The sequence below is a fragment of the Sarcophilus harrisii genome, chromosome 1 (genome assembly GCF_902635505.1).
Source record: "Sarcophilus harrisii chromosome 1, mSarHar1.11, whole genome shotgun sequence".
In the NCBI taxonomy this organism is placed as follows: Eukaryota; Metazoa; Chordata; class Mammalia; order Dasyuromorphia; family Dasyuridae; genus Sarcophilus; species Sarcophilus harrisii.
In genome coordinates, this window is record NC_045426.1 from 132,727,870 (window position 1) to 132,752,373 (window position 24,504).

A 24,504-nucleotide genomic window follows, 5' to 3' on the forward strand; every position below is an offset into this window, starting at 1 on the left:
ACTATCACATGTCTCTCTCTAGATTGATCCTGTGCCCTCATATCATAATAGCTATTTGGGTATTTCTCTGATTTTCTCTACTAGATTGATAACTCATTGAGGACAGGAACTATGTCCCATTTTATCTCTATATTCTCCCTGTAAGGCCACCACAGTTCATCTTCCTTAAAAGGTTCTTAATCAATTAACTATTCAATAAGTTCCTATCAGGAACTATTGAGTTCTTATTATATACCAGACTTGGTGTTAGGTGCTAAGGATATAAGGACCAAATAGCAATAGCCCTGCCCTCAAGGAGTTTATTTTCCAGTTAATGAATAGTTGTTGTGTTGAATCATATAATAAAAAATTTGAAAACATTTGGCTTATGTGAATAATGGTCTCACTTTCCAGCAGGCAGGATGGAGTAGGATGGGGAAGAAGTTTTTGTATAGTCAAATCAACAAGTATTTATTAAATGTCTAATATGTGCAAGGCACTATGGTTTTCTCTTCACATGAAAATGCTTTGAAATGACATAGAATTATCCAGCAGAATCCATTTGCAAAACTGAACATGCACAGGAGTTTCTCCACTCCATATTGCATTGTACATGAAAAAAACATCATGTCTGACATAGGATTTGAAAGTGCTGTTTTAATTTTTTTGAAATTTAATTAAATTTTAATTCTGAATTTTCTTCCTCCCTCAACTATTGAGAAGGCAGGAAAAACAATATATATTAATATAAAATATATATTGATAATATTATATCTATTGATTTATGGAAGAAGAAGAATATCATGGATTCTGATATTTATTATTGAAGTTAGTCAATTATATATTACATCTCAGATTAGCCAAAATATTGAAGTATCAATTCCACATCTACATTCCATATCCAGGAGTTGGATTAATTGATGATAAGGCACTAGATTTTGTTACTACTTTCTATCTTGATTCAGTCACAGAATCTCAGACTTATGAGTGACATTGGAAGTTGTAGTACATTTTATTTATTTTAAAATTTTAATACTTATTTTCGGTCTTAACAAAAACAAATTTTTCTCTTTCATTTGCTTTTTTGAAAAAGAAAAACAAAACCCTTGTGACAAATATGCAAAGTAAAAGCAAAAAAAAATTCCCATGTTTGGTCAAGTCTATATCCATCTATGTATATTTTTATGTTTCATTCTGTACCATGAGTCCATAGTCTTTTTGTTGGAAGGTAAATAGCTTGCTTCATATTTGGTCCTTTAGAATTGTGATAGGTCATTGTAGTTGATCAGAGTTCTTTTGTGTTTCAAAATTGTTTGCCTTAACAATATTGTTGTTATAAAAAGTTCTAGTTCTGCTTACTTAGTTTTTTTATCACTTTATTTAAGTCTTATAAGGTTTCTCTCAAATCATCCCTTTTATCATTTGTTACAGTATAAGAGGACTCCATTATATTCATACACCTAAATTGGTTCTGTCAGTGGCAGCACCCCCTTAGCTTCTAGTTCTTTGTCACCAAAATAAAATAAAATAAAAGCTGCTATAAATATTTTTTGGTGTACATTTGAGGTCTGAAAGGACTATTCTAATAATCTTCATTTATTTTCTGATTTTAGCTACTTGAAACAGCAGCATACTTGTATTTTGATAATGTCATTAGTTGGAATATTACTATACATACATAAACATATCCCCTTAATACAAAACAAAAGAAAGCATCAACATATATACATATAAATAAATAATGATAAAGGTCTTTTCTCTTTTACTTTCCAGATTGATAGAACCACATTGTTTTGATATGTCTGGTGTTCCTACAACTTCCTGCCCATCACCCCCTCCCTTGGAAAATGGTTTTGTTCAAGTAGGTTTTCAGTGTTTTCTTTCCATTGAGCCTTTTCTTTATGTTCAAGCCATGCTATTTTAGGTAGTTCAGTTACACAGAATCATAGAATTTTTTGAGGTAAAGAGGACCTTGAAGATCATGTAATTTAACCCTTCTTTTTCAGGTGAGAAAAATCAAATTGTTAAAAGTTACAAATATCTCTTAACTATGATTCCCAATAGTGAAAGTTTGCTATCCCATTTAATCTGCCCCAAGTAGAAGTCCATCTCTTTCAGATAAATGATCTGCAAAAACTTATTACAAATCATTCTCCTTGACCTTTCATTTCTTCGCCTGTATTCTCATTGGTTTTTTTAAAACTTATTTGTGACTTTTCTTGCATATCAATTACCACACACTTATTAATCTCCAACTCTGTGATTGACACAGTGCTAAACCCCAGGGAATGCGATGAAAAAATGAAGACAATCCTTGTTCTCAAAAAAAACTTACATTCTAATTTGTAGTAAAGTGGATCTAAATTATCCTTCCCTGTTCTCTTCCTATTAGAAATGTAAGTATATCAGAGGACATGTTACTCAAACTATAAAACTACAATCAGATTTGTAAATGTAGGATCATATATCCTTGGTACTGAGAATGAATTTCTCCCTTCAAACATGTCAACTAGGCAGTCCATTCTGGTTGGATTATACTAATAGATATTTAGCTAGTGGACTGTGAGCTACCTATAGTTGTACTTTAGTCATTTTTGTAATTAGGATGGGAAAGGGAATGTGACTTGTCTTGATTGGATATGCTTCTTACTTGTTTAATAACATGGCAATTTGCCCTCTTTACATTAACCAGAAGCTTTAACTTTTCAGGAAACCTACTAATGAGATTTGAATTTTTCTCACTTCTCAATACATCCACAATGTTGCCAAAGCAAATATCACACACATTTTTAAATGATGCTGTGATTAATGTGGGCAACAATCTTCATCAGTGCAGGTACCAATTTACTCCCATCATTTTATCCTTAGTGATTCTTGTCCATGTTCTTTCATATATTTTCCATCAAGGATGTTTGGGATCTTCCTGTAAGTCATTTTCTGCATTTTGTGAATGCTAGTGTAGTACCTAGACTATCTGATTATTATCTTTCACTCCCAACTATATCCCTAAATTCTAGCTGCGAGAGGTATCTAGATGACACAATGGATAGAGTCCTGCAACTGTAATCAGGAAGATCTAAGTTCAAACCTGGCATCAGAAACATTAATAAGTTTCTGTATGATGCTGGGAAAATTATTTAATGTCTGCCTCCCTCAGTTTCTTTAACTGTAAAAAAAAATGGGGATTATATTAAGACCTACTACCCAGGATTGCTGGAAGGATCAAATGAAACCATATTTGCAAAGTGCTTATCACAGTGCCTGGCACACAATAGATTTTGAATAAATGTTTCCTCATTTTCCTCATTCCCTTAATCCTTGATACATAATTGTAGTTTCTTTACTAATTGTATATTTTTTGGTGATAATATTTTTGCTAATTCTTGAATAAACAGCTTTATTGGAAATCTTCTGTAGCCTATTTGTAACTATTGTGTACACATGTAAACATATATGCAAAACATAAAATATTATATATTATGTACCTAATGTTTCTGTCTATAGTATATAGATAACCTATTATCTCCCTTAAAAACACTTCCCCTTCCTCATCCTGCCTTCTGCTTCATCTTCTGAATTTTCCCCATTTTGTTCAGGATACAGGTCCAGCATTTCCGGTTGGAAGAAGTATTGTTTATACTTGCCAGGACGGATACGCTCTTATTGGGGACCCTGTTGCCAAATGTGGAGAAGATTTAACTTGGCTTGCTGGGGAAAAACATTGCCAGAGTATGTACTCTTAAATATAAGGTCCTACTTAAACCTGGAAATTGCAGTTAGGACCTATTGAAGTGGCTGCTTATTCTGGGTTCTGACATCATTTATTTGGGAAACTGATTTGATCCTAATCCAAATTCAGAGCCAACCTGAGTAATCCTCTTGGAAATATTCTGCATTGCAGTAGATGCTACTAGATGGAAGGGTAGATAGAATGCTGGATTTTTAGTTAACAAGACTTGAATTTCAAATATTTAGCCACTACCTTTCTGATGGTTAAAAGCAAGTCTCAGTTTCTTTACTTACAAAATGAGGATAATTAAAGCATCTTTCTTACAGAGTTGTTGAGAGGATCAGTTGAGATAATATACATGTGTAAAACATTTAACAAATCTTAAAATGCTAAGCAAATATTAGCTATTAGTTATCACTTAGTTTTTTGGAGAATTCTTTAACTTATTAGAATATTACCCAAATCTCTATTTAGAGTTTCATCTGTCAATGGGACCAAAACTAACATCTAATCAGTGGGTAGTTAAAACTGAAAAGAGCAGGCTAGAAATAGGAGAGTCAGGACACCAACAGAAATTTAATTTCAAAGTGAAAGAAATGCTTGCAAGCAGAAGTTTTGAGTAGAACAGCTTAACCATGATGGGGCAAAGGCAGTGCTTTATATATATAAAAAACCACAAGTGGACTGGACCATGACATAGTCATTCTTTGGTCTTGAGTAACATTCTTAGGTCCTGAGTTCTCATGGCAGGCTCATACGAGGCTAATAAAGGCAATCCTGGGTCCTGTGGGAATTGTCTTCAAGTTGAGTACAGAATCAGAATTAGTGTGTAAGCACCTGATTTGTTTCACTTAATTGTTATGAGAAACAGGGATTGTGAGCATGCTAAGAGATGTGATAAATGCCTCTCAGATTCCTGGAAACAGGGAAAGTTCCAACAAATCTAAACAGTTATTGGTTAATATGAAACATAAATTCCTCAGTGAATATCTGGTTCTGGCCAAAGCAAGGCATTCTGCCAAAGAGTGAGATTATTCAAGGCACAAAGGATTGTTGTTATGGGGCACAGACTGCTTGCTGGGCCTTAGTTCTAAGAAACAGAATGCCCCCAAAATATTTTTGACATAGCTTAGCTGTATTGTAGCAGGTAGCTATTTCACTAATTCAGGTTAACAAAATGGAAAGAAAGTTTTGTGAATTGGCTAATATGACTTGTTGAAAATCTTAGCCAGTGAAATGCATGAGATTTTAGTTCTATTATGAAAACACACAAGAAATAGAGCAAAATTCCTAAACTGTTAGTGATCCAGTAAAACTTTATTTGTTATATTTTTATCATTCTTGTTCATGCTTTCTCAAGCTATGTGTTTCCTCTCTTTTCTTTGTGATATTTTTTCATCTTGATGACCTGATCAAATAATGGTAAGTGTGTTATAAGGGATGGATAAAGAAGAAAATGAACACTATGACAATCCTAAAAGTATGATGATAAAAATTGTCAACTGAAAATTTTCAGAAAGCAGAGTTATATTAGTTTTCTGCAAATATACTAAAACATTCATCAAAATCTCTGTGGGAGATTACTCACCTAGAGGGTTTGAAGTTTAGATAATTTTGCCTTTAATGGTAGGCTGACTTTTAGATTTCTGCATTTATTAGTTTTATTTAATTAAAATTTTCATTTTACTTTTGGTGGAAGAATATATGTCTTGGCCTTTCAGAAAGTTCTCAAGAGTGAGTTTCCCAGTCCTACTCTTTTCTCTATTCATGAGCAAGAACAAATTAAAAATATCCATGCAACACTGGACTGTGATGGTTTGGAAATTTAAAGACCCTTACATTCTGAAACTTTATATTCTTTTTAGAAATAGGTTGTGTCTTGCCTGCCTTGGAAAAAGGTCTCCAAATTGATCCTCGGAAACCTTTCTATGAGATCGGAGAGAAGGTGACCTTGACCTGCTCAGGGGGCAAGATACTTGAAGGTCCATCTCTTTTCTCATGTGGCTCCAGTCTAAAATGGTGGCCTGATATGAATTCCCATTGCAGATTAAAAGGTAAATTGTTCTATGTTTTCAGTCATTATAGTCCAGCAATTTAATTAAATTTGACAACTTATTCAGGGCCTGCTTTGTACCAGGCCCTGTGCTAAGTGCTGAAGACATAAATGAGAAAAATGAAATCGTCTCTGTCCTCAAAAAGTTTATGTGATCAGCACATCTATAGCTGGAGGAATCCATTTTACCTACATTTTGATTCATATTCAAACTTCCTTAACTGTGATAACTTTTTAAAAATAGCATTTTTTTTCATTGACATGTAAAAATAGTTTTCAACATTCTTTTGGGGAAAGGGCAATTCAATCCAGGTTAAGTGATTTGCCTAGGGTCACACAGCTAGTAACCATCAGATTCCTGAGGCTATATTTGAACTCAGGTTCTCTTGATTCTAAGGTTGTTGCTTTGTCTATTGTACCACTTAACTGTTCCAACATTCATTTTTTAAATAAGATTTTGAATTCCAAATTTTTCTTTTTCTCTTCCTCTTCCCTTGCTCCTCCCTAAGACAGCAAGTAATTTGAGATAGGTTATACATGTGTAATCAGGTTGAATAAAATTCACTTTTTTGTACTACCAAAAGTAGAACCAATTTGTATCCAACGTATTGTAATATAATATAGATGTATGTCAGAATGTTGAAGTCACTGGTGAACAGAACAACTTTGGAGAGAGTGCAACCATGCATGCAAATGAGCATAGATGCTTTGAAAACCCTGGAAAAACATAAGGGAATGGGATTTTTGAAAAGAGGACTTTGAGATTCTTTGGGATTTTCCCCATCCTTTTGCTACATGCAGAGCCCAGATTCGCAACTTACATCAAAATTCAATTTTTCTTTCCCTAGTGTTTTTTATTTTATTTGTTGATATTACTAAAATTGTAAATCACAGATACACTACAAACAACAACCAAAAACTTCAAGAAGAAAAAGACAGTCTTGTTCAATGATGCAGTTCTTAAAAGTGGCAAATCAGGAATTTGGAATTCTGAACAGTTAGTAGACTGAACTCTTAGGCACTTAGAAAATTCAACTAGAAAATTATTTCTGTATACAAATCTTAGAATGCATAAAATTGAGAGAGGAATGGATCTTAGGAATTACTGTTACAAGTTCCCTCCCTCCTTTATTTTGTAAGTGAGAAAATTGAAGTCATGTATAATTCCAAGATATTTAAGAAAGGATATATTTGGTTGAAAATAAACTTGTTAGCTTTTTTTCCTTTGAAAACCTGAAATGAAATTAAAATAACATAATTTTGCAGTAATAGGCTACATGCTTTACATATTCAATTAATTTAACAAGCATTAATCAAGTTTGATTACAAAGGAATCAATTTTTTTGGTCTGTGTTTGCCTCTTCAAGAAGCATTATCACTATGTAGGACTAGATTCAATTTAGGTTAAGCATTTATTAAAAGCCAACCTGTGTGCCATACCCTCTGATAGGTGTTGGAGATGCAAAGACAAGAAAGAAACATTTTTGCTCTCAATAAGTTTTTATTTTTATGCTTTGTGTTGCAAGGGGTAAGGAAGGAGGTTACTCCACTCACTGAAACTCTTATGCAGACATTAATTTTGTTTGGAAAAGGAAGGATTGCAGAGAACTATTTTGCATATAGACCTCAGTCATGAAGTTAAAACATGGAGAGGTAGGTGTGCTGGAGTGTATCCTCTTAAGGACAAATTGTGATGTCCACTTTAGTTATAAGACCATTATTAGTGGAGAATAGTTTTACTTTGCTTATATGCTAAAGCTAAAATAACCATGAGTTTGTGTGGGATATTGAAAATAATGCATCTAATAAAAATGCATAAAGAGGGAAGACAATGTGGCACTGATGAGATTGCACTTTTGTTCTGAAAGGGGATTGCATATTTATTTGTCCTTTTAAAATATCTGTTTTCAGGTACTTTGTAACTTACTCAAAAATACTTTGGAATGAGATTTTTTCCCACTTAGGGGAGATTATCTAGGAATGTTGATTTCAAGCAAAAATATACTTTGAGGAACTAAGAAGATTGTCTGATTCTGTTGTTGTTGTTTTAAAGCCAGGTAATTAAAAAATGACAAGACGTTCAGTCTTTATTCAACCTTGTGCTTTATATAATTCTGATAGGTTTGGGTCCTTGGTTAGATTGGAAGAAATTTGGTTTTGAAAAGTCAGAATTTAAAAAATTGTGATATTCTGAATGGTACTACATTTCTTGAAGAATCATAGATTTGCAATTAGCGATTTGGAAACTGTCTCTGCTAACCACTTTTTTCCTTTTCTCCACCTGGGTTTCTTTAATTGAAAGAACTGTGTAATATTCGGGTTAGCTTTCTGGAGGTCCTTTGGACAGGTCTTGGTTTCAGTAGGAAAGACACCACGAGATTGGGGGACATCAGTGAAAAGACTTGGGAGATGGAAGATGATATGAGAGGAACAGCAAAAAGACTTATGCTTAAGGCTTAAAGGCTTAAAAAGTTCCAGGAAGTGGCCAGGCTATAAAAGGCTTTAAAAGCTAAAAAGAATATATATAATTCTAGAGATAGTGGGAAAGAGACTTGAGTCTATTGAGTGGGTAGAGGGGGTAAAATTGACAGAATGGCACTTGAGAAAGATTACTTTTGGCAGATGAGTAGGTGGTAGTTTGGAAGAATGGGATGGAAAGACACTTGAGGCAGGAGAGCAACCCGAAGGTTAGTACAACAGTCTGGATATAAAGTGAAGAGGTTCTTTACCTGAGTGGTGACAGTATCAGAGGGAAAGGAGATATATGCAAGAGTGTTATTAAAGTAGAATCTTATTGAATAAGAATGATGAGAGAGAATGAAGAATTAAAGGTGATACCGAGGTGGCAAGACTAGGTAACTGGGAGGATGGTGGTGCCTTCAATTATTAATAGGAAACTTAGGGAAAGGGGAAAGTTTGGGTGTAGATATAATGAGTTATATTTTGAACATGTTGAGTTTCAGGTATCTACTAGATATGTACTTAAAATGGCTAATAGACAGTTGGTGATATGACTTATGACAATAGAAATTAGAACTGGATAAATAGAATTGAAAATCATCTGCATAGATTATGATAATTGAACCTATAAGAATTGATGAGATCATTAAATGACATAGTGTAGCTAGTAAAGAGAATATCCCCATGTTAGAACTTTGGGAGAACTAAACTCACATTTAGTAGATGTCACCTGGATGAAAAACTAGTAAAGGAAACAAGAAATGTGAGGAATACCAGGAAAGAGCAGTACAGGAATGTGTTGAAGCAAGCTTGAACTGTCTTACAAGGGGCAACTGTTAAATTTTTAGTGTGAGAAGTTACATTTTAGAAATTGATGAATTATAAATCAGATCCCAATTTATAGTTTTATTGATTGTCTAGATTTAATAAAGTGATAGAGAAAATATTGATTTTCTCAGATTAAGTTTAAAAGTGTGTCATGTAAATTTTTTTCTCCCTAAGAACTGGTTTTTAGGTATAGGCTAGAATATCTGTGGGCAGTGTTACCAAAAAAACCAAAACAAAACAAAACTTGGAGAGAACATTCCAAGAAAAAGAATGATGAACAATGTAAGAAGCTGTCAGAGACTGTGGGAATGTCATGAAGGTTGAGGATTGAGAAGTCCTATAAATTGGGAAATTATGACATCATTAAGCAACTTTGGAGAGCAATTTCAGTTGAATAATGGGGTCAGAAGCATGATTATACCAAGTATAGGATTGAATGAGAGGAGAGGATGTAGAAGCACTGATTGTAAACAATCTTTGAAAATTTCTGCATCTAGAAGGCATGATCTACAGACTGATTCAATCAGCAAATGCTTGTATTTTGTTTCTTTGTCCTGAAAGAGAAATATGATCAAAGTCAAGACTGGTTAAGAATTCAAATTCATTTGTAAAATCTTATGGAGAAGGATCGTAGAAAATTCTGAGTATTATCATCTCACAAAACATCTAAGTCTGATCAAAGACTAAATCCAACCTCTCCAGAAACTTACTAGCTGGGTGAACCTGGACAAGTCACTTAACTCTGTGATTGGAGAAGGAAATGGCAAACTGTTCCAGTATATTTGACAAAAAAAACTCTAAATGGAGTCATGAAAGGTTGAACATGATTTAAATAACTGAACAACTATAGCAACAACAACAACATATTATCCTAAAAGTGTCTAAGGATGAAAATGGAAGGAGGACAACAGAAAAAAAATTAGAAAATAAATGTCAAACTGATAAATCATCCTATTAGTTACAATGGATCTGTGATAATAAAAAGAAATAACATTTTTATGCCTTTAAGTTTTGCAAGCACATATCTTTTACCTACTTTTATTTGATCCTCATAAAACCTTGTTTTTGTGAGGTATCTATTATTAATTTCTTCATTGTGCAGTTGAGGAAACTTTTCCCAGCATCACACACAGTTAATAAGTGTCTGAGATTCCAATTCTGGTTCTCATGGCTTGAAATCCAGAAATTTATTCACTTTCCTATCTCATGATGACACTTGGGCTTTTAAAAATCATAGTTTCTGTTATACTCCAGGAGGAATTAGAAAGGACATTTAAACAATGGGAAGAGCAGATGTATGTAGTGTACAGAGGTTGGATCTCCTCTGTACTATGAGAGAATGATAGTCCCATGTTAGAAGTAATGTAATACTGAAGGCAACGAGGGATTGATGATGCATAGAGGAAGTCCATGTTGGAGGTGTTGTAATTTTGAAAACAATGAGGGATTGACTCCAAGATATTTGAAACATTTTCAGTTTTAACTATTCCCTCTGTGTATTCTATATCCAGCTTTGACCTATTTTCAGACCCCCATAAATCCTTTTCTACAAGATACATCCCCCTGAATATACTGCTAGTGCCTCAAACTTATTATGCCATGACAAAATCATTATCTTTCTCCCTAAATCTGGTCTTGCAGACTTTCTGTCAGTGATACTGCCTCGTGGTAACTTTCCCAATTAAAAACCTTGATGCTATTTCTAATCCCCCCTCTTTCAGCTCTTATATCTAATCAGTTGCCACATCCTGTCAAATTTTTCCTCCAAAATATCCCTTGCACTTGTCTTCTTCCATATGCTTCCAATGCTACTACCCCAGTATGAGACCTCATTACTATTGGCTTGTAGCATTGTAACTACTTCCTAAGAGATCTTTCTGTCTCCACATGTTTCTTTTTCTGATAAGCCCCTTAAAATGCTTCTATCTTCAAAGATTTTGTTATTATTTCTCTATTTTATTAGCTTCACAATTTCCTGGCATTTTAGTTTTCCAGAAGTCTAATGCCATATTATCATTCTGGTCTTATCTCTTGTAATTCCCTGCCATGCAAGCTACTTCCAGTCAAACTGAATCATCCACTCTTCCTCTCAACATACCCCATGCTTTCCTGCTGTTACTCACATGATTTCCTACGCCTGCACTGTCTTCCCTCTTCCTTCACTTATTAATTTCTCCACATTCTCAGCTCACATGTCTCATGCTTTCTGAAGATTCTTCTGATCCCTCCTATCATTAATGACCTTCCTCACTTCCACCTCAGTTTTCCCATGTCACATTGTTCTGCACATTTCTAATTTATTTATTCTTTTTTTTTTTTTTTTTTTGGCATTATAGTTTTTTTTTATATTATAGTTTTCTGGACATAAGTTTTATCTTCTCACTAGTCTGTAAGTTTCATGAAGACAGGAAGTTTAAACTTTTAGGTTAAACTTAAATCTTGTATCTAAATCCCATTAGAATGTAACAGTCTTATAGTTAATCAAAGGGATTATCTATCTAACCTAAAGGGATAATTCTGCTTTTTGTCTTTGTATCTTCATTGCTTAGTGCAAGAGCAGGAATTGGCTTGATTGCTCCTAAATTTACCTTTCTCACACAATAATTTCTTAACAATGTTTATTTTAATGAAAATGATAAAAATCCACCTTGCACTGAAAGTCCTGGAAAACTCAGGTGTTTTACAACTATAAGTCATTCATAAGCTCTTTAGCCTTCAGTAAGGTACTTTGCACTTCTATAAGAAAATATTGTGGCTGTTCTTCAGATGCCAAACCATGCTCACTATAAGGAATAAGGAAGGCCATTTAAAAATCTCCTGTAAAAATTATTTTTAGTCCATCTTCTGGGCCAGGAGAGTCTTGCTCCTTGGTATATAAAGTATATAGTTGATGCAGTTAGGTGATACAGTTACCCTGAAGACCTGAGTTCAAAATTGGCTTTGGATACAAGCTTTGTGACTTTTAGCTAGTCACTATATCTGACTGTCCAAAAAAAGTGTATTGTTATTAGATCTTGAGGGTCAGAATTGTTATACAAGAAGATTAGGGTACTAGTTTAATTGCTAATGAATTAAGTTTTATACATCATAAAATTAGAAATGTAAGGGACCTAAAAGGTTATCTAGTACAAATCTTTTATTTTGTAAATGGGAAACCTGAGGCAAAGAGTGGTTAAATGAGTGGCCCAAAGTTATACACATAAGAGGGACAAGTTTTAACCTAGGTGACTTGGGATACTTGTAATGTTTCTGGGTATATTATATCCCCACTGAGTCTTTTGTAGTATCCCTGGATATAAGATAATAGAATAATCTAATATAATTTAAAAAACCCATAATATTTCTGATTAATGAAGTTACTGGTAAAAGCAGCTAGGTGATCTACTCCTGTGTTTACTCCTGTGTGTAACTAGAACTGGCACATGAGCAGTATGCATCAGTATGCTCAGTGAATGTAAATTCCCATGTGGAAGAGGTTGGGGAACCTGGGGATGTTCCAATTGCAAGTAGTAAAGTATTCAGGGAAGCTTTAAAATGAGCTTCCCTGTGCATAATCCCTTGCAGTTTCAGAGCTTTTTATCAACTAATTTTAGCCCTGGAAAAGATAATCTCATTCATAATTTTTTTCTTTCCTAACTCTGTGATATCTCCTATATTATTTTCCTTTAGAGGGCACTGAGAAACCAGTCTTGACAGCCCAATCATGCCAGCCTTGGGAGAAGCTACAGAACTCTAGATGTGTTTGTAAAATGCCATATGAATGTGGGTAAGCTGTGCCTCTGCTCATCTATAATGGTTTTACCTAAGTCAAGTCAGATGACATTGGAAAGACTTCAATCTTAAATAAGACAACTTTGCCTGCACGGATCTAAGTTACTTGTTTTTGTTTACATTGTAGTATATTTGGTACTCTGTCCAGAGTTTGCCCGAGTCACTAGAGTTGTCAATTTTATTTATTTATAATATTAGTTTTAGCCTTCGTGAAATCCTGAGAAATATCTGATTAGCCCTTTGCTTGGGAAAATGAAGCAAGATGACAAAATGATCACCTGAGGATTTAGAGGTTTAAGGGATAATTAAAACTGCAATTCCCTTGAGATGAAAACTCTCAAAACAATAGTTATAGAAAATTGAATAAAGGCTTTTCTATTTTGTTTTTATGTTTACTCTTTTAATATAAAGTACTACCCAAATAGCCTGAATTTTGTTTTACATAAAAGTTAGATAGAATTAGATAACTTACATAGTGAAAAAATAATTAAATTAATATACATCATGAACATCATCATGAACAAAATGTAATAAATAAACAATTTTAGGTGGAACTCCTTCCCTTCTTTTTTTCCCTTTTGTTTGGGAAGTGTAAGGCTTAAAAAAAGACCCAGTTCATTTATCTACTGATCTATTTTCCATCTTTTGGGGGAGATCTGGTGTGTGGAGAGGAGGAGAGAGAGAGAAATAATTTATATTTTTATAGAGATTTGTAAAATTAAAGTACTTTTTTCTAACTACTAGATAGCTAGCACAAGAATTTTTTTTATTATTATAGCTTTTTATTTACAAGTTATATGCATGGGTAATTTTACAGCATTGACAATTGCCAAATCTTTTGTTCCAATTTTTCCTCTCCTTATCCCCACCCCCTCCCCCAGATGGCAGGTTGACCAATACATGTTAAATATGTTAAAGTATAAATTAAATGCAAAATAAGAATACATGTCCAAACAGTTATTTTGCTGTACAAAAAGAATTGGACTCTGAAATAGTGTACAATTAGCCTATAGCACAAGAATTTTTAAACCTTAGTTTGTGAATGAGGAAAGTAAAGCTCAGGAAGGGACAAGGATTTGTGTAATTTAATAACAGGTATGTCAGTACTGGTAATCAAACCTAGGTTTTCTTATGGCAAAGTCACCCATACCAGACTGCCTCTTAATGCTGATGACTTGCACCTTACCATTCAAATTTTCCAGTGTCTATGTAATCCCAAAACATGCAAAACTGACAGGGAACATAAACAGATACTATTGTGCATTAATTTTAAATATATTTTAAAAGGGCAGCTAGGTGGTACAGTAGATAGAGCACTAGGCCCAGAATTTGGAAGATTTATCATCATGAGTTCAATTCTTACCTCAGATATTTACTAGCTGGGTGACCCTGGGTAACTCACTTAATACTGTTTGCCTTGGTGCCCTCACCTGTTAAATGAGTTGGATAAGGAAATGGTAAACCACTCAAGTATTTCTGTCAAAAAAACTCCCAAAAGGGTTATGAAGAATCAGATGTGACTGATCAATAACTATATTTTAAAAGTCATATATGTGTAGAATTTTTTGTTTTAAGTTTTTCTTTTACTTATTAGGTTGGATTATAATTTTAGAATCAGATTTCCCTAAGAAGTAGTATTCTCTATTCTTATTTTTATTCTTAATGATGTTGATGATAGTTGATATGTCTTGTTAGTGCTTCAGAAAAATAATTATTATTTGAGAAAAATTATTTTGATTGGGGAAAAAATAAATTTAGCCAGCAGTGGTGTGTCGAAAGAGTCTTTTCTATCCTCTCTTTTCCTCTCAACATTTTGTATCCTATTTTATAAACAGCAAAATCTGTATGCAACATATGATCTATATATGGGATGCAGCCAGATCCAAGGAGAGTTAACTCTCTGGGAAAGCCATGTGTAAATTCTCTGTTGTCTCTTATCCACTCCAGACATGTCTTGGTTCTGCTAATTATTATCTGTCTGACCTTGGTTAAGTTGTTTAAATTTACTGAGCTTCAGTTTCCTTATTTATAAAATAAACTCTTAGACAAGATGCCTTTAGCTTCTTCCTTTAGGTTGCTTTAAATCCCGTGATACCAAGAGATTGAAATAACTGGAGTTGATAGTTCTTTTGATTTCTAAAAATTGAAATAGTCACTCTATTATTGGTTGATTACGTGGCTTTATGAACTGACACAGTGACAATGGAAAACACCATCATAGTCAGCTTCAAATAGTTGATTTGGTGATAACATACACAGGCTTTATGTCCTGGGAAGATCCCTGGGATGCAAATTGGAGCTGTGATTTCATTGGCATAAAGAATTCCTAAGTGAGGAAACTTACCTTCTCTGCAACTGGAGAGTTTCCTAGACTACTAGAGGAAGCTAGGTTTCTCATTTGAAACCCACCATAAATGCTTATTAGCTGTGTGGCCCCCAAAAGGACCCCATTTTTCTCATTTTCAAAGTTTCCTCATCTGCAAAGTAAAGCATTTACTTCTCAGGGTTGTGGGGAGAATCAAATTATATAATACAAGTAAAGTGCTATATAAATGTTAGTTATGTTCAATATCTATTATTACTAGGTAACTTGTACAGGGATCACACAGTGTGTTTCAGAGGCAGAATTTGAGCTTTGTTTCAAAGTTTTGGTCCAAAATATCATATTCTCTTTTCCATACTGGAGATAATATGGTTTAATAAATTTAAGTGATATGACAATCTTTAGTGTATTCCCAAAAAGTATATCAGTTCCAACTTTATTTCGTATTAATCATGGTTTGCTTTGATTGATTTTGCTCTTTACTGCTTCTCCCCCTTCCTAATTCATTTAGATTATCTTCAGCCTTTTATTTATAGACACGGTGTGAGTTTTCATATAATTTCAACATGACACTCAGATGCTGATAACAAAGCAGCTTTGCAAAGTCCCGGCCCTTTCAGCAGAGCTGAGTAGTTCTATTTAATATGTTTAATAAACAGATTAAAGGTTAGATACTAAGACCTGTTTCCATCATTCAAAGAACTCCAAGTGAATTTTGCTTTCAGGTGAAAAAGAAAGTATTTGAGCTAAATTAAAACACATACAGACTGTGAATTTAGTCTTTTTCCATATCCTTGGGTGTGAAAAGTGCTTTAGAAACTGTAGTTTCATGAATAAATTGAGTATTTCCATACTCCTGTCTAAAATACCTTATTTATCTAGCTTTGTCAGGGCATAAGATACTCCATATAAATGAATTTTCCAGGTGACCCTTTAAGTATCTAAGCTATTTTGGAGCAGTTGTTTTGAATGTAAATATTTCTAAATAATATTGCATACTCCCCTGACTTCTTTAATAGTGAATCCTATACTTTGATCTTTTCATATTGACATGACCATCTTTATTACTATATATTATTAAGCTAAACTGAAAAAAAATGTTACGCATAGGGTATCTAAAGAGATATCTAGGGCTGCTTGCTTCTACACTATAGTGTCCTAGTTGGCTATCTCTCTCTCTCTCTTTTTTTTTTTGTCAGGCCATGAAAGCTGTTATTTTTTATTTGCTTGTGCTTGCTCTAAGAGCTGTTTCTACAATCCCCGTGTTCCTTCCTCCTTCATTTTGTTTCTAATTCTCTGTGTAAAGGGAGCCTAATTAATCACAGTTTAAAAAACAAACAAAACTGTGTATAACGAAGTATGAATATATTCAGAGTAAGATCCTCAAGTCTTGTGGCACCTGTATTGACAGTTAGCTCAAAGGCCTTTTTTGCTTCTTTTCTGATTATCAATTATATTCTGGATAGTTGAGGTATTTGTATGTCACTTCTGTATAACTGAGCAGCATTTGTACTTAAAAAAAATCTTTTGTTTAGAAACCACTGTTTTCTCTTCGTTGGTGAGACTTTTGAAGGGATACAAAACTAATGTGTTAATTTATTTCTCCTCTTTCTATATATCACAATCTTCATACAAATTAAACTCAGAATGAGAGAAGTTAACAGAGGAAAGAAAACTTTCAGACTAGTTGTCTCTTTTTCACTTAGATTTTTTTCCCCAATTAATCAAAATCTACTTTCTTGCCCTTAATGCATCTTCTCTGCACCCCATTGAAAAAGGAAGAAAAATAAAGTCTTTATTAAAAAAATACAAATAGTCAAGCAAAACAAATTCTGGCATTGGCTATAACCAAGTAGATGTAGTTAGATATACATATTGGTATGAAGATATGTATACACATACACGTACACGTCCAAATATATACACATATATATTTATACACATGTTGGTATAAATATATATGTGTATATATTTGGATATGGATACATAAATAAATATATATGTACACACATATATATATGTAATATTTTAATTTGCACTCAAGCCCTCTGGAATTGTGGTTGTTAATTGCTTTAATCATATTCCTTAAGTTGTTTGTTTTTACAATATTGTTGCTATAGTGTAAATTATTCTCTTCTGCACATTTTCTCTGTATCAGTTCATACAAGTCTTTCAGTTTCTCTGAAATTATCTACTTATCATTTCTATTTGTATTCTATTCTATTACAGCACAGTAGTATTCCATTACAGTTTCATATACAGTCTCAAACTCAAACAAGTTATATAACTTATTCAGCTTTTCCCCTGTTGATGTGTACAACCTCAATTTTTAATTTTTTACCAACGCAAAAGAATTGCTACAAATAATTTTGTATATATGGATCCTTCCTCCCTTTTAAATTCCTTTTGGGATACAGATCTAGTAGTGGTATTGCTATGTCAGAATATATACACAGTTTACTAACTTTTGGGGACATAGTTGCAAATTGTCTCCCAGAATGATCAGATCAATTTATAGTTCCATCAAAAAACAGTACTTTAATATATTTGTTTTCCCATAATCCCTCCAACATTTGCCATTTTCCTTTTTTTGTCAACTTTTCAATCTGGGGGAATATGAGGTAAAACCTGAGAAATGTAATGTGAATAGCAAATTTTCTATAGTCTTTGATTGCCAGGTTAATCCTCAAACTTATATTTCATTTTTTTCTTTCTATAATTGTTGTCAGTACAGCTAAAAATAACTGTTACTTAGCATGTAATCATTGGAAAGCCTCAGAGATGGTCATGAAAGAAATGAGAGAGGAAAATAGTAACATAATGTATGATGAATCTAGATTTTCTGGCTTTGTAGAAGCTATTTGAGTCTTCTTTGGGAGTTAGGAAGCATTTGCATTCATTGTGGAGAAAATTCTTTCATATTTGTTTAGTTGAATTCACTGAAGATTTCCTTCTATTATCAAGGTGTATATAGTCTGTACATCTGTGAGAATTCTAACAGCTAATATTTTAAAGTTGTCCAGGTCTACCTGATAGGGATGTTGCTTGTTTTATCATTTGTGCTGTGAAGTGCAGAATTTTCCAAGTAACAATTTACTCCAAATCATGAGATTTGTTCTAGATGACTCAGACTTTTTCTTATAAAAATAGTTTTTATTTTACAAAATAGATGCAAAGATAGTTTTCAACAGTCACCCTTGCAAAACCTTGGGTTCCAAATTTTTCTCCCTCCCTCCCTTTTCCATCCCTTCCCTAGATAGCAAGTAATCCAATATAGGTTAAATATGTGCAATTCTTCTAAACATTTCCACATTTATCATGCTGAACATTAAAAATCAGACCAAAAAGGAAAAAAAGTGAGAAAAAACAAGCAATCAAACAACAACAACAAAGGTGAAAATACTATGTTGTGATCCACACTCAGTTCCCACAGTCCTGTCTCTGGTTTTAGTCTTCACACAAGTCTGTTGGAATTGGCCTGAATTACCCCATTGCCGAAAAAAAGCCAAGTCCGTCACAGATGATCATCATATAATCTTATTGCTGTATAGAATGTTTCTTGATTCTACTCATTTCACTTAGCATCAGTTCATATAAGCATCTTCACGCCTTTCTGAAATCCAAGCTTAGAGACGTATGGAGAGAAATTCCATAATTTTTGTTTAAGAAACTTTAAGAGAAACAAGTTAGTGTAGGGGAAAGAGGTGACTTCTGAGTCAAGAAACCTTTGTTCTGTCTTACTTCTGACACATTCTCTTTGATCAAGTCACTTTTTGTGGCCAATTACTTAACCTCTCATCTAAGTTGCAGAATCACCCTAGAGATGTCTCTGCTTTGTAGTCCTTCCTTCTAATTAGTGAATCCATAACTTGGATCATCATTTCATAAAGTGTTCAGTCCATGTTCATTTTGCTTCCTGTTGGTCTCCTCACTCTTCAGACTTTTCTACCTTCTCCCCAGAAACCTTGATCTTTCCTCATTTCTTTTCCAGTTCCTTTTTCCATTGTTGTCTTCTTCCATCAAAATGTAAGTTCTTTGAGAAATTGTCTTTTTAGTTTGTATTTGTATCTCAAGCATTTACCACAAAGTGCAGATTAGCACAGATCTTCTTTAACTTTTCAGTCCCATGTGGGGTCATGTAATATAGGGCCCACAAAATTATGATTTACTATCATTAAATGTTTGATCTTTATACATATTTTATATATTAATATATCCTGGGTCATATTAAATATTTTGAGTAAAAAGGGGTCATGAATAGAAAATGTTTAAGAAATGAAGAAATGTTGAATAAGTCCTTAATAAATGTTCTTTCTCCTTGTTCACTTGGTAGAAAAAGTTCATTCTTTATATTTTTAGCTCTTGCGTTTGGCATAGTTTCTGGAACATACTTGATATAGGATTTAATAAATGCTTGTTGATATATGGAAAAATATAATTCATTCTATTTTTTCAGACCTTCTTTGGATATTTGTGCCCAAGATGGGAGAACAAAAAGGATTGTGGCTTTGACAGTTTGCAAGCTGCGTGTACTTGAGTGTATGGGGAGAAGTTATACGCTTACTAATAGTGGAAGCTGTACTTTACCTGCTCTAACTGAAAGAACATGTGGTACATGTTCTATATGGGAAAAATGCAATGGTAAGAGAAATGCTACACATATAATTGTAAGAATGATTACTAGTAATGATAGTTTTTGTGTTTTTTGCCTGGCATATAGTAGGTACTTAATAAACCAGTGAACAAGCATTTAGTAAGTGCCTACCATGTTTCAGGAGTATGCAAGGGGGGGATGCAATGGGGATGCAAGGAAAGGAAAAAGACAGTCCTTGATTTCAAAGAGCTAACAGTATAATGAAGAGACAAAATGCAAACATCTATTTTCAAACAAGATATCTCTTTCTATATTCACATTTTGCATATATGTCATAGATAAAAATTGCATATTATCAGTAGAAAAAAGTGTTTGTATTAAAAGAGATAAAGAAAGGATTCTTCCAGAAGGTAAGCTGACACTTGAAGGAAGTCAGAGAAGTCAGGAGGTAGAGAATAAGGAGGGAGAAAATTCCAGACATGAGGGACAGTCGGTGAAAATGCCTAAAGTTGGGAGATATGGAGTATCTTGTTTGAGAAGAAGCAGAGAGACCATGGTAGTGGTATAAGCAGTAAAACAGTGGAAGGAGCCAGATTTGAGAGGGCTTTTTTTTTTTTGAGAAGGCTTTAAAAGACTAATAGAGTTTTATATTTGAACCTGAGGCAATAGATAATCACTAAAATTGCCTAAATAAGGTCAAAATTGTGCTTTTGGAAGATCAATTTGAATGGAAGACAGATTGGAGTGGGAGGAGGGGCTTGATGCAGGGAGAGTAGTTCAGATATGAGGGGATGAAGATCTGTATCATGGCAGTCTCAGAGGAGAGAAAAGGTATATATACAAAGATTTAGAAATAGCAGGACTTGGTAACTGATTGGATATGGGGGATAAATGCTTGGAATCGATGATAGTATGAATACAATTTACATTCCTAGAGTTTTCTAGGTTTTTAGACTAGAGGTTCAAAGAATCTTCCTAAGGATTTGGGGGATCCTTCTGAGTCCTTTCTAAGTTTGACCAGTCTTTTAATCTAGCCTAATTCTATTATCTTCTCTATCATTGTCAAAATTTAACTCAGGGATGACATGCTGAATTTCAGCCAATATTTTCCCATTTGGAAAAGTCCATGGTTGCTTGCCTCACAGGGACAGGGGCTACTTATTATGTGGTGCTCCCAAAGTCACAGCAGCTGATGTGTTAATATTTTCATCCCCTGAGGTGTGGGAATAGTCTCTCTCCTATATAAGACCTCTTCAGGGAGACTTGGTCCATTGGATTTCAAGGGAAAACATCAAAGGAAAAACATCCCTGGTTCGGGACTATTATGGGAAATATAGACTATTTCCCCAAATGTGTTGTCTGTCTTCTTTCTCATTTCCCTCTGGAGACTAAATGTAATGGTGGAAGTGGGTCTATTTAATGTTCTGCTTCCCCCTTCTATCTATTTGAATATGAATAGTAAAGAATTGGAAAGAATACTAGCATCGAATTCCAACCAATAAAATCACTGGCATTGGCCCCACTGCACATTTAGTCTTAGAAAAGTAAAGGAACATTAATTTTCTGCTGCTTTGTCCAGGAGCAAATCTCTAAATCACCAAATTTATGCCTTTTGGAGACAAATGTTTCCAATTTGTGATTAATCCCTTACTACTCTTTTCCAGCTCAGACAAATAAATGTGTGTGCCGAGAATCAGCAGCAAATTGTGTGGAAGGAGGACTCAACATTTGCGTGGAAGTGGATGGTAGTGAGCAGACCATGACTGAATGTGAGGCTGGTGTCCTCAGATGCCAAGGCGTTAGCATCTCAATTATCAGCATAAAGTCCTGTGGTGCAAAGAGCAAATAGGTGCCATGGACTTGCTTGATACTTAGCTTGAGAATTCTCCAAATCTTTTCTGTATCTGTTTATTTGGGGTGGCCTTTTAGACTTAGAGCTACATCCCTGCCTTGCCTATTATTTCTCCCTGCTTTGCCACCCATCATCCTACTCATAGATATATCATAAATATTTCATTCTCTAAAATATGTTTCGTGGACACTTTATTTTCATTTCACAACAGAACATATCAATCAATCAAACACTTATTATATACCAGATACTATGTGAAGTTCTGAGAAATTAAAACAGGCAAAACCAGTTTCTGATCTCAAGAAGCTTATATCCTAATGGGTAGACAAATCTATATCAATCAGTACATTCAAAATATATGCAAGGTAAAAAGAAATTAATCTTAGAGGAGAAATGAAGAATTATTCCACTCCCTGCCCCCAAAGATTTTATATTCTACTGGGGACAAACTGTTTACATACCACTGATAAAACACATTATGCAAATTGATCAGGAAAATAACAACCCACGACTGCTTGATTTAGACAGATGGAAACTGATGAAGAACCTTGACTGCCAAAAAAAAAAAAAAAGTATAATTATTCCTCTTCAAGGCAGCAAACTTGCTTCCCAATTTACCTTATTTAATCAAACATAGATTCTCTTCTTGTCAGGGAGCCTAAAGAATTGAAAGATCAGAGTATTATGTACTTTATCATAATGAAAGGAGGTACCGTTCAGTTTTTAAAATGATTACAAACACATTTAAATCAATGTCAATCTTTCAAACAACCATTTTAATAATCTTTTCTTATGTGCCAATTTTTCTTTCAAGTACTGGGGATACAAAGACAAAAGCAAGGCAGTGCCTGTTCTCAAGAAATTTACATGAGGAAGACAAAATTTACATATGTAGATGCATTTAAAATACATATAAGGCAGATGCAAGGTAACCTTAAAGTTGTTGTTCACTTATATCCTATTCTTTGTGATTCCATTTGGGTTTTCTTGGCAAAGATGTTGGAGCAGTTTAACATTTCTTTCTCCGGATCATTTTACAGATGAGAAAACCGAGGCAAACAGAGTTAAGTGACTTGCCCAGGGTCACATGTCTAGTGTGTGAGGTCAGATTTTGAACTCAGAAAGATGAGTCTTCCTGACTTCTGGCCTGGAACTCTATACATTGGGCCACCTAGCTACCCTCAGGTTCCCTTGATGGGGAAGGCTTGGTGGACCTAGCAATGCCTGATTAAGAATTTTCTCAGAAAGTTGTTACTTTATTATTCCTCTCTTAATGAGGATCATAATGGGAGCCCTTTTATCCATAATGTGGAGGACATTCATGGATTTTGGAAAGACTGAATAAGTCTCTCAAAGTAGCATGTTCCCAAATGCTGTTTATTTTCTCCTGATGTATGCATATTCCTATCCTTTCCATAGACTTTGAGGCAAATTTGTTGGAAGATTTGGTTCTGTCCATCTCTTTTTATTTTTTTCTTTCTCATCTTCAGCATGGAAACAGAAAAAGCAGGCATGGATAGTGGATTGAGTAGCATTAAAATAATATAAAATGTATTTACATACACACAATTCTATTCTTTTGTTGTTGATAAATAAATTGCAACAAAACTGCCATAGTTCTTAACTGTCATTATTTTAAAACTTGATGAAAGACAAAGTTCTTTAGCATTGTTTAATTAGTCCTCTGAAAGGTTTACTTTCACAGGTTATGTGTTTGTGTCCATGTATGTGTATTTAATGCATTCTTTTTATTTTAAATTTTACATGAAATCAGATTTATTTTTTTAAAACACTTTTAGGGGACAACTAGATAGCACAGTGGATAGAGTACCAGCCCTGAAGTCAGGAGGACCTGAGTTCAAATCCAGCCTCAGACACTTAATACTTCCTAGCTGTGTAATCCTGGGCAAGTCACTTAACCCCAATTGCCTCAGCAAAAAAAGAAAAATAAAGAAACACTTTTATTGATATCTTTTTATTTTCCTATTAGGGGAGACTTATGCTTCCTTTGAAACAAGAAAAAAATAGTTAAACAAAATGAATTACTTGTATATGAAAGCATGAGTGATATTCCAAACCTGTTCATTTAAAGGGGGAGAAGAGGCTATATTTCCTCATTTCTTTTATGAGGTTAAGATTGGCCATTATAATTATTATATTTAATTTGGTTTTATTATTCCTTTAATTTATATTATAATCACAAATGCATCTTGTTTTCCTGATTCTGCTTATTTTGCCCTGCCTTAGTTAATTTCTCTTTATATTTCTCTGAATTATTCATTTAGCATTTTTATTATAATAATGTTACATCTCATTTACATTCAGTTTTTTTCCCCAGATATTTCCAAATCAATGGATACTCACTTTGATTCTAATGCTTCACTACCACAAAAACTAATGATACCTATTGTTTGATAAATTTGAGGTTTTTTCTTGTACTTAACCTATGTAGGAGCATTGCCATCCAGGCTAAATTGAGGTAGTCTAAAATTGGCTCAAGGTACTAAAAGCTCAAACTCTGGATAACTCTTCCTCATTACCTGGCTATGAAGCAGCCACAAAGATCTGGAAGAGCTAAGATGATTAGCCAGTGAATGCATATGAGAGGTTCATTCAACTTAATCGACCCAAAGGATTCTCAATTTCTTTTCTCATTGCTAAATAAATTTGATGAGTAATGTATGAGTGCCTCATTTTGTTACAGGATCAAACTTAAAAACTACCAGGGTACTGAGCTGAGTCAGGGTCAGCTCAGAACAACCTACTTGGAAGTTTTTATTCCCAAGACCAGGATCTTTGAGTGGAAAGTTATAAAAAATTGTTTTACTTTTCTTCATATATATAAAAGAAGCAATTCATTCTAGTGTTGTGGAACTTTTACTAAGGAGCAATTTTTAAAATTAAAGCTATTTAT

The 24,504-nt window shown here is 33.9% G+C and overlaps 1 protein-coding gene across 1 annotated transcript in view; it reads left to right on the plus strand.

The window, feature by feature from the left end:
• The window catches only part of C7 (complement C7), a 60,521-nt gene extending 38,358 nt beyond the window's left edge, over window positions 1-22,163 (plus strand). The window contains exons 13-18 of the mRNA XM_012541419.3: window positions 1,753-1,840; window positions 3,576-3,708; window positions 5,575-5,763; window positions 12,720-12,816; window positions 19,601-19,785; window positions 21,403-22,163. Coding sequence (XP_012396873.1) covers window positions 1,753-1,840; window positions 3,576-3,708; window positions 5,575-5,763; window positions 12,720-12,816; window positions 19,601-19,785; window positions 21,403-21,587 — 877 coding nt within the window. The 3' untranslated portion in view covers window positions 21,588-22,163. The remainder of the gene's footprint in view (window positions 1-1,752; window positions 1,841-3,575; window positions 3,709-5,574; window positions 5,764-12,719; window positions 12,817-19,600; window positions 19,786-21,402) is intronic.
• Window positions 22,164-24,504: the final 2,341 nt, after the last annotated feature.